The 17825-nt window shown below is 40.1% G+C and overlaps 1 protein-coding gene across 1 annotated transcript; it reads left to right on the forward strand.

The window, feature by feature from the left end:
• Window positions 1-2660: 2660 nt before the first annotated feature.
• Window positions 2661-3029, forward strand: LOC309969579 (gamma-aminobutyric acid receptor-associated protein-like; the record flags this gene model as incomplete). Its single annotated transcript, XM_082851424.1, has 1 exon — window positions 2661-3029. The coding sequence occupies one exon, from the start codon at window positions 2661-2663 to the stop codon at window positions 3027-3029; it is 369 nt and encodes a 122-aa protein (XP_082707550.1).
• Window positions 3030-17825: the final 14796 nt, after the last annotated feature.

The following is a 17825-nucleotide window of genomic DNA, read 5'->3' on the forward strand; positions in this document are numbered from 1 at the left end:
ACCACGGTAGTCAAGTAGAGGGCATTTGGAAGAGAATGGACAAGGAAGCCCAGGTCCCTTGGGCAATTATTGTAAAATGAAAATTGAGCAGCTAAAGGCACCGAAGCAGTTTGTGTGTAAGTCCTGAGACAGGAGCTGGGCAATCAGAGAGGCTAAGAACTTGCCAAAGCTAAAATGCTAAAATGCAGGCAAGCTGACGCAGGTGCGGAGAGTACATATACCTTAGCAGCTATATTCATAGTCTGGGGAGGAGATGCCGGTACTTGTCACTAGTTCTAATTCAGGGGAAGACCAGTGGCTACAGTGCACAATTCATCATGTAAGTAATGTTGAGTATGTCTGTATCCCTTCCCCAAATACATGCATGCACGCACATGCACACAGACACACACTTTTAAAAGTCTTCTGAAACTTAAAGATCTTTTATGGATATATTGAAAGGGAAGGATAATGAATAAATGATATCAATAACATTTTTCGCACTCACCATGCCAGTGCAGGGATAGGATAGTCCCATGGTGTGGGAGCTGAAGATTGCGGAGAGACCACTGTATTATGGTTTACTCTGCAGAATAATATTACCACAAACACAGAAGCTTAAAACCACACACATTTATTATCTCACAGCTTCTGTGGGTCAGGAGTCTGAGCATGGGTTCGGTGGGCTCTCTATAAAGCTGCTAACTAAGTGTTAGCCAGGGCTGAGTTCTTATCCGAGGGTCGATTGGAGAAGGATTGACTTCCGTGTTCATATGGTTGTTGTCATCTTTAAAATCCTTGCGAGCTGCTGGACCGAGGGGCTTAACTTCTTGCTGGCTGGCTGCCAGAGTTTTCCCTCAGTTCCTTGTCATGTGCCTTGTTCTTTAGGGCAGCTCCCAACATGACAGCTTGTTGCTTCAAAGCCAAGAGGGAAGAGAGTCTTTCATCATGGCAGTCCTTACAATTTTATGTAACATTATCAAGGAAGTGAAATCCTGTCACCTTTGTTGTATTCTATTGGTTAGAAGCAAGTCACAGGTCTCACCTACAGTCACAAAGAGTGAGTTATACAAGGGCAAGAATAGGAGGAATAAGTCATGGGGGCCAACATAGAGTCTTTCCACCAAAGCTACTATGTGTCAGGAACTTTAACATATTGAATACTTGATCTTTTCAGCTTCACTCTGAGATGCATATTATTTTACTTTACAGATGAGGAAATTGAGCCTCCCAGAGGTGAAGTAATTTGCCCAAAGATCACAAGCTAGTAGAAATGCATCTGGAATTCTAATGCAGATCAAAACAAGTGTTATTTTTCCTACCCTTCTTTATTCGCCCTTTTAAGGCAAGTGTTATTTATCCTTCTTTCCTGGGAAGACCATGGAATGACCTCCAAGAATGCAACAGGAGTGAGCAGTTGAAATTACTTCCATCTTGGCCTCTGACAGTTGAGTGACACCTCTTCTTCCCCAATGCCATCACAACCATCTCTTAACAGAGCTATTTTAGGCTCACTGGCCTCAAGGACCAGGCCGCTCAAATCAGCTCAGTGAGGCTTATTCTTTCTTGCTCTCACCCCCAAAAAACAATCTTTAGAATTCAGTTTACGAGGGTCCCTGTGATTATCATGTTCTTTCTAATCTAAGTATGGGAATACTTTGATTTGGAGTGAGGAGACATTTTCCCACATTTTTGGGTGAACAAGGTCAGGTGATAGCTGGTTTATAGATACCATAGAAAAATGCACTTGAAAATTCTAGTCATTTCACCAAATCTTTATGTTTAAAGATGTAGTTTTGAGAATACTTTTGGTTTTCAAATGTGTGCATATAAAGACATTGGTATACTTGAGACTTGTAAAATAACTCCATATTAAACTATTTGCTATGCCTGGAGCATTACTGTTATTTTTCATTCACTTAAAATTTTATTTAAACACAAAAATAATTTTGAACTTTATTTTGTAATGCATTGATTGAATTTATTGATTTAGTTTAGTTCTATTCAATAGCAGTACACTGTAATGTAATTAAAATTTTCTTCTAGTAGCCACATTAAAAATATAAAACAGGGGCTTCCCTGGTGGCGCAGTGGTTGAGAGTCCGCCTGCCGATGCAGGGGGCACGGGTTCGTGCCCCGGTCCGGGAAGATCCCACATGCCGCGGAGCGGCTGGGCCCGTGAGCCATGGCCTCTGAGCCTGCGCATCCAGAGCCTGTGCTCCACAACAGGAGAGGCCACAACAGTGAGAGGCCCGCGTACCACAAAAAAAAAAAAAAAAAAAAAAAATATATATATATATATATATAAAAGAAATAGATGATGTTAATTTTAATGATAATTTTTCTTAACCCTATATAGCCCAAATCTTATTTTAATATACCATCAAAATAAAAATTGTCAGTAAGATACTTTGCATTCTTTTTATCCTATTAAGTCTTCAAAATCCAGTGTGTACTTTATTTACAGAATATCTCAATTTGGAAGCTACATTTTCATTGTAAATATTTGATCTATACTTAGTTTTCGTAAACTATGCAACGATAAGTGTAGATTCACATACCCAAATTGTTCTAAACATAAAAGTTTTCGGCCCGCGCGTTGCCGCCGCGCCGCGCCCCGCCCCCCCCCGCCAACGTCACAGCCTTCATCTCGGGGTTCCCTCAGCCCGGTTCCCCGGAGGATGAAGTTCGTGTATAAAGAGGAGCATCCTTTCGAGAAGCGGCGCTCTGAGGGCGAGAAGATCCGAAAGAAACACCCGGACCGGTTCCCAGTGACAGTTGAAAAGGCTCCCAGAGCTCGGATAGGAGACCTGGACAAAAGGAAATGCCTGCTGCCTTCTGATCTTACAGTTGGTCAGTTCTACTTCTTGATCCAGAAGCGAATTCATCTCCGAGCTGAGGATGCCTTGTTTTCCTTTGTCAACAATGTCATTCCACCCACGAGTGCCAGGATGGGTCAGCTATACCAGGAACACCATGAAGAAGACTTCTTTCTATATGTTGCCTCCAGTGATGAAAGTGTCTACGGTCTGTGCAGTTGCTGTCCCTAAGGTGTGGGGGGGGTCCCATTCTACAAAGAGAGAGGGGGCCCTCTTTCCTTGACCTACTCCTCCTTGAGGGTCATACACCACCTCCCGTCTTCAGGACCTGCACTTCCTAATGTTTGAGACTCTCCTCCAGCCCCTCGTAACACAAGGGTTAATGGGGGAGATGGCCTCTAGTACCTCTCCTTTCTCCATTCTTCCCCTTTCTTTACCACCTTTCCCATTCCGCTTTAGACTTCTTGATTGTCAATCTCTGTCACATCCGGTGATTGTTTTGGTTTCTGTTCCCTTTCTAACTGCCCAAGGGGCTCAGAACCCCAACAATCCCTTCTTTTCACTCCCTTCTCTTTTGGGGGTAGATGGAAGGGACTGAAATTGTGGGAGGAAGGTAGGAGGCACTTTAATAAAGAGGAAACCACCAAGCAAAAAATAAATAAATAAAAGGTTTCAAATAACCAAATCAGTATGCTTTTGAATTTAAGTTAATTAAAATTAAGTAAGATTAAAAATCAAGTTCCTCAGTTACACGAGCCATATTTCAAGCACTCAGTATCCACACGTGGTTAGCAGCTACCATACTGGACAGCATAGGTCTAGAGCAAGCTCGTCACAGAAGAGATTTCCACTGGGCAGTGAAGATCTAGAAGCTCAATAAACTCTTTCTGAACATTGTTGAATTGGGAAGATTAATGTTATCAACAACAAATCAGAGGAAAGACTAGGCAACGAGTATTTAAGCCTACGTTTTGATTTGATCCCAGATGAAATGATAATGATGATGATGATAATGATAATGACATTTTATTCAATGCTAATTCTGTGCCCAGATCTCTACTAAGCACTTTGTACCCCTCTGGTGTAATTTCATCATCCCCATTCCACAGATGAGGTACAGATAGACGAAGTCACTTGTTTAAAGACATGTATCTAAGAAATGAACAGTGAGCCTACACGACCAGACAGTCTGCCTGTAGAGCCTGCGTCCTCACTTAATTTACTCTTCTGCCCCTCAGAGATTAATATCTTTTTAAGACTTATCCTAAATAAGATGGCATAGTCCTTGAAGCAAAGACCATACTGCATGCTCCTCTTTCTTCAGTGGCCTCCTCATTCCCCAGTTCAAGACCTTTGCTCCAGCTTTTCCTGTAGTGTCTTCTTTCTTCACCTTCACTTGTCAGAATCTGAACCATTGGTCCATAGTTGCTTCAGGAACAGCATCCTCCAGAGATGCTGTCTCAAACTTCCAGTGGAAACATTCTTGTCTTAAGGTACTTTATAGGTAACTACATTTCTTAGGGCATAAGAGTCCTTTTCTCTTTTGCATTCTGGCTACTCTGCATGCATATTTTGTCTCCACAAGTTGGCCTTATGTTCCCTGAAGGCAGTTCCTGTTTTGTTGGGATTACTGTCCCCATTTTCCAAAATACCTTCTGCAGCCTTAGATGTCTGTAGCGTTAATAATTCCATATTGTTCATACAGTTCCCATCCCATGTGCCTGCTTTTTTTTTCCTTATATGTGGAATCTTTTTTTTTTAACATCTTTATTGGAGTGTAATTGCTTTGCAATGGTGTGTTAGTTTCTGCTTTATAACAAAGTGAATCAGCTATACATATACATATATCCCCATATCCCCTCCTTCTGCGTCTCCCTCCCACCCTCCCTATCCCATCCCTCTAGGCGGTCACAAAGCACCGAGCTGATCTCCCTGTGCTATGCAGCTGCTTCCCACTAGCTATCTATTTTACATTTGGTAGTGTACATATGTTCATGCCACTCTCTCACTCTGTCCCAGCTTACCCTTCCTCCTCCCCATGTCCTCAAGTCAATTCTGTACGTCTGTGTCTTATTCCTGTCCTGCCCCTAGGTTCTTCAGAACCATTTTTTTTTTTAGATTCTATATATATGTGTTAGCAAACGGTGTTTGTTTTTCTCTTCCTGACTTGCTTCATTCACTCTGTATGACAGACTCTAGGTCCATCCACCTCACTACATATAACTCAATTCCATTTCTTTTTATGGCTGAGTAATATTCCATTGTGTATATGTGTGCCACATCTTCTTTATCCATTCATCTGTCGATGGACATTTAGGTTGCTTCCATGTCCTGGCCATTGTAAATGGAGCTGCAATGAACATTGTGATACATGACTTGCTTTGAATTATGGTTTTCTCAGGGTATATTCCCAGGAGTGAGATTGCTGGGTCATATGGTAGTTCTATTTGTAGTTTTTTAAGGAACCTCCATACTGTTCTCCATAGTGGCTGTATCAATTTACATTCCCACCAACAGTGCAAGAGGGTTCCCTTTTCTCCACACCCTCTCCAGCATTTATTGTTTGTAGATTTCTTGATGGTGACCATTCTGACTGGTGTGAGGTGATACCTCATTGTAGTTTTGATTTGCATTTCTCTAATGATTAGTGATGTTGAGCATCCTTTCATGTGCTTGTTGGCAATCTGTATATCTTCTTTGGAGAAATGTTTATTTAGGTCTTCTGCCCGTTTCTGTATTGGGTTTTTTGTTTTTTTGATATTGAGCTGAATGAGCTGCTTGTAAATTTTGGAGATTAATCCTTTGTCAGTTGCTTCAGTTACAAATATTTTCTCCCATTCTGAGGGTTGTCTTTTCGTCTTGTTTATGGTTTCCCTTGCTATGCAAAAGCTTTGAAGTTTCATTAGGTCCCATTTTTTTGTTTTTGTTTTAATTTCCATTTCTCTAGGAGGTGGGTCAAAAAGGATCTTGCTGTGATTTATGTCATAGAGTGTTCTGCCTATGTTTTCCTCTAAGAGTTTGATAGTGTCTGGCTTACATTTAGATCTTTAATCCATTTTGAGTTTATTTTTGTGTATGGTGTTAGGTAGTGTTCTAATTTCATTCTTTTACATGTAGCTGTTCAGTTTTCCCAGCACCACTTATTGAAGAGGCTGTCTTTTCTCCATTGTATATTCTTGCCTCCTTTATCAAAAATAAGGTGACCATATGTGCGTGAGTTTACCTCTGGGCTTTCTATCCTGTTCCATTGATCTATATTTCTCTTTTTGTGCCAGTACCATAATGTCTTGATTACTGTAGCTTTGTAGTATAGTCTGAAGTCCAGGAGCCTGATTCTTCCAGCTCCATTTTTCTTTCTCAAGATTGCTTTGGCCATTTGGGGTCTTTTGTGTTTCCATACAAATTGTGAAATTTTTTGTTCTAGTTCTGTGAAAATTGCCGTTGGTAGTTTGATAGGGATTGCATTGCATCTGTAGATTGCTTTGGGTAGTTTAGTCATTTTCACAATGTTGATTCTTCCAATCCAAGAATATGGTATATCTCCCCATCTGTTTGTATCATCTTTAATTTCTTTCATCAGTGTCTTATAGTTTTTGTCATACAGGTCTTTTGTCTCCTTAGGTAGATTTATTCCTAGGTATTTTATTCTTTTTGTTGCAGTGGTAAATGGGAGTGTTACCTTAATTTCCCTTTCAGATTTTTCATCATTAGTGTATAGGAATGCAAGAGATTTCTGTGCATTAATTTTGTATCCTGCTACTATACCAAATTCATTGATTAGCTCTAGTGTTTTCTGTTAGCATCTTTAGGATTCTCTATGTATAGTATGTCATCTGCAAAGAGGGACAGCTTTACTTTTTCTTTTCTGATTTGGATTCCTTTTCTTTCTTTTTCTTCTCTGATTGCTGTTGCTAAAACTTCCCAAACTATGTTGAATAATAGTGGTGAGAGTGGACAACCTTGTCTTGTTCCTGATCTTAGTGGAAATGGTTTCTGTTTTTCACCATTGAGAATGATCTTGGCTATGTGTTTGTCATATGTGACCTTTATTATGTTGAGGTATGTTCCCTCTATGCCTACGTTCTGGAGGGTTTTTATCATAAATTGGTGTTGAATTTTGTCAAAAGCTTTTTCTGCATCTATTGAGATGATCATATGGTTTTTCTCCTTCAATTTGTTAATATGGTTTATCACATTGATAGATTTGTGTATACTGAAGAATCCTTGCATTCCTGGGATAAACCTCACTTGATCATGTTGTATGATCCTTTTAATGTGCTGTTGGAGTCTGTTTACTTGTATTTTGTTGAGGATTTTTGCATCTACGTTCATCAGTGATATTGGCCTGTAGTTTTCTTTCTTTGTGACATCTTTGTCTGGTTTTGGTATCAGGGTGATGGTGGCCTCATAGGATGAGTTTGAGAGTGTTTCTCCATCTGCTATATTTTGGTAGAGTTTGAGAAGGATAGGTGTTAGCTCTTCTCTAAATGTTTGATAGAATTTGCCTGTGAAGCCATCTGGTCCTGGGCTTTTGTTTGTTGGAAGATTTTTAATCACAGTCTCAGTTTCAGTGCTTGTGTTTGGTCTGTTTATATTTTCTATTTCTTTGTGGTTCAGTCTCAGAAGGTTGTGCTTTTCTAAGAATTTGTCCATTTCTTTGTGGTTGTCCATTTTATTGGCATGTAATTGTTTGTAGTAATCTCTCAAGATCCTTTGTATTTCTGCAGTGTCAGTTGTTACTTCTTTTTCATTTCTAATTCTATTGATTTGAGTCTTCTCCCTTTTTTTCTTGATGAGTCTGGCTAATGGTTTATCAATTTAGTTTTTCTTCTCAAAAAACCAGCTTTTAGCTTTATTGATTTTTGCTATTGTTTCCTTCATTTCTTTTTCATTTATTTCTGATCTGATCTTTATGATTTCTTTCCTTCTCCTAACTTTGGGCGTTTTTTGTTCTTCTTTCTCTAATTGCTTTACGTGAAAGGTTAGGTTGTTTATTTGAGATGTTTCTTGTTTCTTGAGGTAGGATTGTATCGCTATAAACTTCCCTCTTAGAACTGCTTTTGCTGCATCCCACTGGTTTTGGGTCATCGTGTTTTCATTGTCATTTGTTTCTAGGTTTTTTTAATTTCTTCAGTGATCTCTTGGTTATTAAGCAGTGTATTGTTTAGCCTCCATGTGTTTGTATTTTTTACAGATTTTTTCCTGTAATCGATATCTAGTCTCATATTGTTGTGATCGGAAAAGATACTTGATACGATTTTAATATTCTTAAGTTTACCAAGGCTTGATTTGTGACCCAAGATATGATCTACCCTGGAGAATGTTCCATGAGCACTTGAGAAGAAAGTGTATTCTATTGCTTTTGGATGGAATGTCCTATAAATATCGATTAAGTCCATCTTGTTTAATGTAACATTTAATGCTTGTGTTTCCTTATGTATTTTCATTTTGGATGATCTTTCCATTGGTGAAAGTGGGGTGTTAAAGTCCCCTACTATGATTGTGTTACTGTTGATTTCCCTTTTTATGGCTGTTAGCATTTGCCTTATGTATTGAGGTGCTCCTATGTTGGGTGCATAAATATTTATAATTGTTATATATTCTTCTTGGATTGATCACTTGATCATTATGTAGTGTCCTTCTTTGTTTCTTGTAATAGTCTTTATTTTAAAGTCTATTTTGTATGATATGAGAATTGCTACTCCAGCTTTCTTTCATTTTCGATTTGCATGGAATATGTTTTTGCATCCCCTTGCTTTCAATCTGTATGTGTTCCTAGGTCTGAAGTGGGTCTCTTGTAGACAGCATATATACAGGTCTTGTTTTTGTATCCATTTAGCCACTCTATGTCTTTTGCTTATAGCATTTAATCCATTTACATCTAAGGTAATAATTGATATGTATGTTCCTATTACCATTTTCTTAATTGTTTGGGGTTTGTCATTGTCTTTTCCTTCTCTTGTGTTTCCTGCCTAGAGAAGTTCCTTTAGCATTTGTTGTAAAGCTGGTTTGGTGGTGCTGAATTCTCTTAGCTTTTGGTTGACTGTAAAGGTTTTAATTTCTCCATCAAATCTGAATAAGATCCTTGCTGGGTAGAGTAATCTTTGTTGTAGGTTTTTCCCTTTCATCACTTTAAATATATCCTGCCACTCCCTTCTGGCTTGCACAGTTCCTCCTGAAAGAGTAGCTGTTAACCTTATGGGGATTCCCTTGTATGTTATTTGTTGTTTTTCCCTTGTTACTTTTAATATTTTTTCTTTGTATTTAATTTTTGATAGTTTGATTAATATGTGTCTTGGCATGTTTCTCCTTGGATTTATCCTGTATGGGACTCTCTGTGTTTCCTGGACTTGACTATTTCCTTTCCCATATTAGGGAAGTTTTCCACTATAATCTCTTCAAATATTTTCTCAGTCCCTTTCTTTTTCTCTTCTTCTTCTGGGACCCCTCTAATTTGAATGTTGGTGTGTTTAATGTTGTCCCAGTGGTCTCTGAGACTGTCCTCAATTCTTTTCTTTATTCTGCTCTGCAGTAGTTATTTCCACTATTTTATCTTCCAGGTCACTTATCCGTTCTTTTGCCTCAGTTATTCTGCTATTGATTCCTTCTAGAGAATTTTTAATTTCATTTATTATGTTGTTCATCATTGTTTGTTTGCTGTTTAGTTCTTCTGAGTCCTTGTTAAATATTTCTTGTATTTTCTCCATTCCATTTCCAAGATTTTGGATCATCTTTACTACCATTACTCTGAATTATTTTTCAGGTAGACTGCCTATTTCCTCTTCATTTGTTTGGTCTGGTGGGTTTTCACCTTGCTCCTTCATCTGCTGTGTGTTTCTCTGTCTTCTCATTTTGCTTAACTTACTGTGTTTGGGGTCTCCTTTTTGCAGCCTGCAGTTTTGTAGTTCCTGTTGTTTTTGGTGTCTGACTCTGGTGGCTAAGATTGATTCAGTGGGTTGTGTAGGCTTCCTGATGGAAGGGACTAGTGCCTGTGTTCTGGTGGATGAGGCTGGATCTTGTCTTTCTGGTGGGCAGGACTGCGTCCGGTGGTGTGTTTTGGGGAGTCTGTGACCTTATTATGATTTTAGGCAGCCTCTCTGCTAATGGGTGGTGTTGTGTTCCTGTCTTGCTAGTTGTTTAGCATAAGGTGTCCAGCACTGTAGCTTGCTGGTCATTGAGTGGAGCTGTGTCTTAGCTTTGAGATGGAGATCTCTGGGAGAGCTTTTGCCATTTGATATTATGTGGAGCAGGGAGGTCTCTGGTGGACCAGTGTCCTGAACTCAGCTTTCCCACCTCAGGGGCACAAGCCTGACACCCGGCCAGAGCACCAAGACCCTGTCAGCCACACAGCTCAGAATAAAAGGGGGGAAAAAAAAGAAAGGAAGAAAAAAATAAAATAATTAAAATAAAAAAATTATTTAAAAAGTAATTTTAAAAAAAGGAAAAAAAAAAAGAAAGAGCAACCAAAGCAAGAAACAAATCCACCAATGATAACAAGCGCTAAAAACTATACTTAAAAAGCAAACAAGAAAAAACATGGACAGACGGAACCCTAGGACAAATGGTAAAAGCAAAGCTATACAGACAAAATCACACAGAGAATCATACACATACACACTCACAAAAAGAGAAAAAGGAAAAAAATATATATATATCTTTTGGGAAGTCTGAGGTCTTCTGTCAGAATTCAGTAGGGGTTCTGTAGGAGTTGTTGTACATGTAGATGTATTTCTGATGTACCTGTGGGGAGGAAGGTGATCTCCACGTCTTACTCCTCTGCCATCTTGAAGGTCTCCTCCATGTGCCTACTTTTGAAGAAAGTTTATTTATTTTGTCTGTGATGTCTTAGAAAACTCTTACTTATGGTAGCCTAAAAATTGGGAGATTCTGTCATTGAGTCTGTGTGTCAGTCTCTTGACATCATTCTTAGAGGGTAACATATACACTGCTGAAGTCAAAAAGATGTATCTCAAATGAGTCCATGGACCACATCTCCAAACAAACCCTAGTGAAATATTCTAGTTGTTGATGATCTCATAAGCCTTCTTATGTCCACTTGCCTGGACAATGATGCTTCTTTTAGGTTATTTCCATGGCACAATCTGGGATTCTGAGAGAAGAGATGGGGAATGGTTAATTTGACTTAGCTGTAGCCATAGTGATCACAGCTGAGGGCAGGAGACAGTGAAGAGAGCATGGAGATGAAAATGGGGAGACTCAACTGTTGGTTTCCAGTTTTCCTGCTATTCTTCCTCTCCAGGCCCCAGGTTTCTCACTTATAAAGTTAAGGGTTTAAATTTAGATTTCTTGGTCCTACTGCTCTAAGATGACACAGCATCTTCCATTCACTATTTTAGGGGCCTTTGGTGACCTCAGGTGAGGTCACATATCTGAAATAAGGTCACATATCTGAAATAAAATCACATATCTGAAAATAAAGTCATATATCTGAAAATAAAGTCATTCCCTTGTGAGGCCAGTGTACCATACCTGGGCCATTCTCAGACCCTCATCTCCTCTCACTGGGTCTGGGACAACTGTCTCCACACTGGTCTTTCTGCCCAGAAAATTCACTCCAACTCCATTCTCTACGCAGCAGCCAGAGTGACTTAAACCAGCAGTCCCCAACCTTTTTGGCACAAGGGACCCATTTCATGGAAGACAATTTTTCCATGGAAGGCAGGGTGGGGGAGGGCAGGGAAGATGGTTCAGGCAGCAATGCGAGTGATGGGGGGTGATGGGGAGCAGCAGATGAAGCTTTGTTCACTCGCCTGCCACTCACCTCTTGCTGTGCGGCCAGTTTCCTAACTGGCTGCAGGCTGGTACCAGTCCAAGGCCTGGGGGATGGGGATCCCTGACTTAAAGCACAAAAGTGATCACATCACTTTTCTGTGTAAACAGCTTCAGTGTTCCTCTCACTGCTCCAAGCTGGGGGCACTTTTGGCCCCTCCTTCAGTTGTTCCCTGAGTGTTGAATCCCACAGTCTTTGGGGACCCCTGGGACCTTCCTCACCATGCACAATGCTCTTACCTCCCCTCTGTGAACTCAGGCCTCCTTTCCTGTCACTGAAATTCCTTTTCCTCACACTCAGAGTTATCTGAAGCACAGACCTTAGTTTCTAGGAAGTGCCATTCCTCATGTTTCATCTCCCTGCAGCCCCAGGACTCGCCTACCTGAAGGTCATCTAGACCCATCTAGACTCTGCTCTTCATGCTTTCAGGTTTTAATGGCCCCAGCTGCCCAGGAGGCTCTCAGACTCATTAGGATCAAATCCAGTGAAGCCTTCCAGGTTTAGGTTGATTTTCTTCACCAATGAATGTGTAGATATTATTTTCCTGTTGTTCAGAGACGAGACAGAAGCATTTAACTCACTTTTCCAGGTTACGGGGACTTAAGTCTGTCAAACACCAAATTATTCAACAACAATTTCTGTATATGTGACATATGAAGAGAAGGATTTGATCACCTCTGAGGCTTTTTCACTCAAAATGGCATCCCTTTGAAGAGTCTGGAGAAGAATATATTTTCCTTTAAAAAGTAATACTTCCTACAACTGAAGGTGAATTCTGTAAGCATATGAGAGAAGCTGTACTGGCCCAAGAAATCATGTGCCCCTTTGGGTTCCCTTGACTGTCCTTCCTTCTAAAGCACCACCCACCTCCCAGACTTCACTTATGGGCACAGCCCTAGGCAGTGGAACCCCTGAGCCTGCCTGGCCCATATGGCCACACACTTAGCCCATCTGCAGTGAGATGTCTGTCTACTTCCAGACATGGACGAAGTACCCCACACAGGGCTGAGATCTGATACCTGAGTTGCTGCTGAAGGGCCCAATGCAACCTGGAATCTTGGAGGTGTTAACTCTTCATGGCATGGACAGATCAACGGAAAGAGGAGATGGGAAGGTCCTAGGTTGATACATCCCCTTCTTTCCTTTCCCCCCTGTTCTACTCCAAAATGCAGATTTGTGTTGCAATCTTCCTGACAAGTCCTGTGTGCCTGGGGAACACAAGTTTGGAGCTGCCTGGTGTATCTTCAGGGTTCATGGTGAAGCAGAATCATGGTAACTTCAACCTGGCTTCCCATGTTTCTTTACCCTGCCTTTCCTTCATTCTCTCTACCCTGGGTTTGCACCTCCCAAATAAAGTCTTAGGTTTGTTTTCTAGATGACTCAGGCTAAGACAGAAGCCCAATATGAAAGGGACTTATTATTATTATATTTTGTTTTTATACAATTTTTAAAGGTTATTTTTCATTTACAGTCATTACAAAATATTGACTATATTTCCCTATGCTGTATAATACATACCTATAGCCTATCTTATACCCAAGAGCTTGTACCTCCTACTCCCTTGCTCCTATGGAGTCCCTCCTGTCATGACTCTCCCCACTGGTAACCACTAATTTGTTCTCTATATTTGTGAGTCTGCTTCTTTTTTATTATTATATTCACCAGTTTGTTGTGTATTTTAGATTCCACATATAAGTGATATCATACAGTATTTGTCTTCCTCTGACTCATTTCTCTTAGCATAATGCCCTGCAAGTCCATCCATGTTGCTGCAAATGGCAAAATTTCATTCTTTCTTAAAAGAAAGGTGCTTATTATGTTTATATCTTGCTGCATCATTGCATTATGAAATTGAGATTCAACACAATAGACATTCCAAGGAGTGCCACGCTCACAGCAAGACCGAACGAGGAACGCGGCACTCGAGATTTCAAGGCAAATACTTTTTGTGTCATAATAAAAATGATTAGCTTCAGACATTACAAAAAAAAGTGACTCATAAAACATGTATTGATGTTGCATTTGAGAACAGCTGCAGTCTGTGTGCAGGAATACACAAAAAAGATTATCTGCCGAAAATCAATCTTTGCAGTTTTGGAAAAAGAGAGAAGACGGAAATAACTCTTTGTGGAGATGACTGACATGTTCTGGCCAGGCATTCTTTGTTAACAGAACAGCTGAGAATTAGACAAATTGGAGCTGGAAAGCAATCCTGTCATAATGTGGTTGATGGGTCTGTGGAAAGGAAGTAACCACACCTGCAGGATGTGTTCACTGCTTTCCTGAGCTCTTTTTAAATAATCCAAGCTGTGAAGCTTGCCCTGGGAAGCTCATCTCCAAAGTGGGCAAAATGTTCCATGTGAGAAATCAGGCAGAGTGGTGGAGAAGGGCTTCACTGAAAGCCTCATGGTGGATTGTTCATTCATTCATTCATTTATTCATTGAATCCAGGACTGTCCAAGAGAACTTTCTATTATGATGGATGTATCCCAGAAATACACTTACTGATACTGCCGTCACTAGACACTAGTGAGCACTTGAAATAAGGCTAGTGTGGCTAGGAGCTGAATTTTTAATTTTATCTAATTTAAATTAATTTAAATTTAAACCACATGTGGCTAGTGACTACCCTATCAGGTAGCTCAGCTATGCATTCATCCAATTAAAAATATTTCCTGAATATCTATTAAGGGTCTTAGAAGTTGCTTGATCTGTTTCTTTGGAGGATAGCGGATACTATATAGTTTTTTTAAAAATGATAAAAAATGTGCTCACCTACTACCTCATAGTAGCTGAGCTGGGTTCACAAGTATTCAGAATAAAATGAGAATTAAATTTAGTAATACACACATACAATTTAACGAGAATAGATATACATGTACCTGATGATGGAATAGTTTTATAATAGGGAAGACCAAATCTGACTCCACATTAGATCTATTTCTTTTACTTTAACCTTTGTATTCTATTGCTTTTGCTACAAGTTAAGAACGTTGCCTATAGCCTAAAATATACAGGAGAGCCCATTGTTAAGGGTATAACACTTTTCTATTCATATAGAGATAAAAAGTTGCAGAACAGAGAATAGCATTTGTCTTGTTGGAGGTTTACAGGAACATCATGACCTGAGCTAAGTGGAGAGCTGCAAGAGCAAAGGATTCCGCCACCAAGAAGTGTGCAACAACCAGCCACATCCCCTTCCCCTTTTAGTATAAAAGAAACCTGAATTCTAACTCAGGGAAGGTGGTTCTTTGGGACACTAATCCACCATCTTCTCCGCCTGCTGGCTTCCTGAATGAAATCGCTATTCATTTCCCCAACAAATCTTCTCTCGATTTATTGGCCTGTCATGTGGTGAATGGTACAAGCTTGGACTATGTAATAGTTTATTTTACTCATTTATTTATAACTATATTGATTCAAAAGTAATTTTAAAAGGCCAGGGCAAAAGTCAGGTATTTCTTCATGGCAAAGATGAATTTGTGTTGATTCTGGAATGGAATTCCAGGTAGAGAGAACAGAAAAGGCCAGGTAAAGAGTCCCAGAAATGGCTTTTTTGTGTGTGATGGATTAGACAGGAAGGGTCTGGAGACTGCACAAAGAGGCATAAGGAATTATATGTTATCTGTAGCCAGGAAATAAATAAAAAGTCAGTTTCTGCATATTTGGATTAGCAAAAAATATCAGAAGGAAAAAAAAAAGACTATAGGCAGATTCTGAGATCAGAATATATGTCATAATCACAAATGGTTACTTAATCATTTGTCACCTGCCCAACAAAAACTAGTAGCTTTTCCAATAGACTAGATCTATCTATCAAATTATGGCAAGAATGTCCCCAGAGAAATCAAAGGAAGCCCTATCCCACGGAGCCTGTTTCAACGAAACAGTGTTCTCATATGGCCTGGGTGTTCAATTCAAGGAGTTACTATTTTATACTAGTAGAAGTGACATGCTTTTAACTACAGGTACTGATGAAAACCTTTCAACTGAGCAAGAATTTCAGTTTTTGGAAATAGAAATTGCAATATGGGGCCAGAATGTCTTTATCTTCCAACTAGAGAAAGCCTCAGCAAAAGTCAAGTCATATAATTATCATCCAGTAACAGGAAAGTGGAAGTGATTCTCCTGAGCTCTTTTTTTAAAAAAATAAATTTATTTATTTTATTTATTTTTGGCTGCGTTGAGTCTTCGTTGCTGTGCGCGGGCTTTCTCTAGTCGCTGAGAGCGGGGGCTACTCTTCCTTGCGGTACGTGGGCTTCTCATTGCAGTGGCTTCTTTTGTTGTGGAGCACGGGCTCTAGGCACGCAGCTTTCAGTAGTTGTGGCTCGTGGGCTCTAGATCACAGGCTCAGTAGTTGTGGCACACGGGCTTAGTTGCTCCGCGGCATGTGGGATCTTCCTGTACCAGGGCTCGAGCCCATGTCCCCTGCACTGGCAGGTGGATTCTTAACCACTGCGCCACCAGGGAAGCCCTCTCCTGAGCTCTTTATGCCTACCAATGCCAACAAGAGTAGGAAGGGAAACAAGCCTGTGCCCAGGGGCCCCTGGCATGTTACAACCATGGTTGCACTTAACATTTACAGCTCCATGAGGTAGGTAATAATAGTCAGAATTTATGGTTAAGGAAGTCTAGCTCTGTGCAGGCTCATAACGTTTTTAACGTCATAAGGCGAGTTGGTTTCAGACACAGTTAAGTTACTCTTACTGCAGAGCTGTTGTCTTTTTCATTACATCATGCTTCTTTTTTTTTTCTTTTTATTATTGAAGTATAGTTGACTTACAATATTGTATTAGTTTCATTTGTACAACATAGAAATTTGATATTTTTAGAGATCATACTCCATACACAGTTATCATAAATATTGACTATATTCCCTGTGCTGTACATTACATCCTTGTAACTTCTTTATTTTATACCAAGCAGTTTGTACCTCATAATCCCCTTCACCTATTTTGCCCTTCCCCCTTTGCAAAAACATGAACAGATCTGGAGGGTATTATGCTTAGTGAAATAAGTCAGAAAAGGAAAGACAAATAATGTATGTTCTCATTTATATGTAGAATCTAAAAAATAAAACAAATAAATAAATATAACAAACATAATTGAACTCATAGAAAACATCATATCTCTTTCAAGCTCTCCATTGCCTTCAGTCTCAAGTGTCACAGTGCAACTTTACAAGCTAATGGAGTGAGGAAAAAAAAGTCAAACCATTCCCCAGCTGATGATTACATGTGGTAGAGTGTGATGGCATCCTTAAAGAAAATGCCATGGGATTCCAGTCCAAAGCAGGGGCGGGGAACTTGTGGTTGAATAGAACCAGGGGTACTTTATGGAGGAGGTGACACTGAAGATGGATTTGAAATGCAGGTAAGATTTGGCAGTGGAGCAGAAGGAGTACTGCAGGCAAGGAAGAGGCCGCCTAAATGACAGAAAAGCTTACTGAAGATCTGTGTCATGTCTAGCTGGAGATTTTGTGGGAGAATAAATCTCTGAATTAAGTGTAACGGAATGTTCCGTGGCTGAAAAGAAGCCCCAAATGTATGTCAAATAGGTACAGTTAGAGGAAAAGAAAACCTGACATTTCAAAGCTTCAAACTAATATTTGTTATCCACCAAGGAAAACAGAATTTACCTTTGGACCAGGATAATCCATTGTTTGGTGAAAATCATTTTATTCAGAATTACTAATTATGTACACTTGTTATGGCCAGGCGCAGGGGAGAGGCAAACAGAAACGATGTGGTTCCTCCCCCGCTGGAGCTCAGGAGCCTGTTTGGAAAGACAAGCATTATGTGCGTCATGAAGGATAAACACAGAGTCATGGGAGAGACAGTCCTGACTTTGTCTGAGGATGCTGGAGGAGAGGTTTCAGAAGGTCATCTGGAATTTGCAAGATTCAGGGATGAGTAGCAGGGTGGGGAGGAATGGTGTCCCAGGCAGTGGGAACAGCATATGCAAAGGCCCTAGTGTAAGGAATCATTTAGCTGCTTACCTTTTTCAAGGACTGAAGGGGGACCCGTGAAGCTGAAGATCCAGATGGCAAAGCAGAGAGCAGCAAAAGGGGGTACTGGAGAATAGACAAAGTCCGGGTGCTCACAGCCTTCTGGGGGAAGGGGATTTTATTCTGAGCACCATGAATCTGTCTCTTCTGCAAATGAAAGTGTCACAATGACCCCCGGAACACATGAAAAGAAAGTATTACTCCTGAAGTTGCAACAAAGTTTGCAGAG

This window comes from Leucopleurus acutus (genome assembly GCF_964270905.1).
Source record: "Leucopleurus acutus genome assembly, chromosome: 12".
Taxonomy (NCBI): domain Eukaryota; kingdom Metazoa; phylum Chordata; class Mammalia; order Artiodactyla; family Delphinidae; genus Leucopleurus; species Leucopleurus acutus.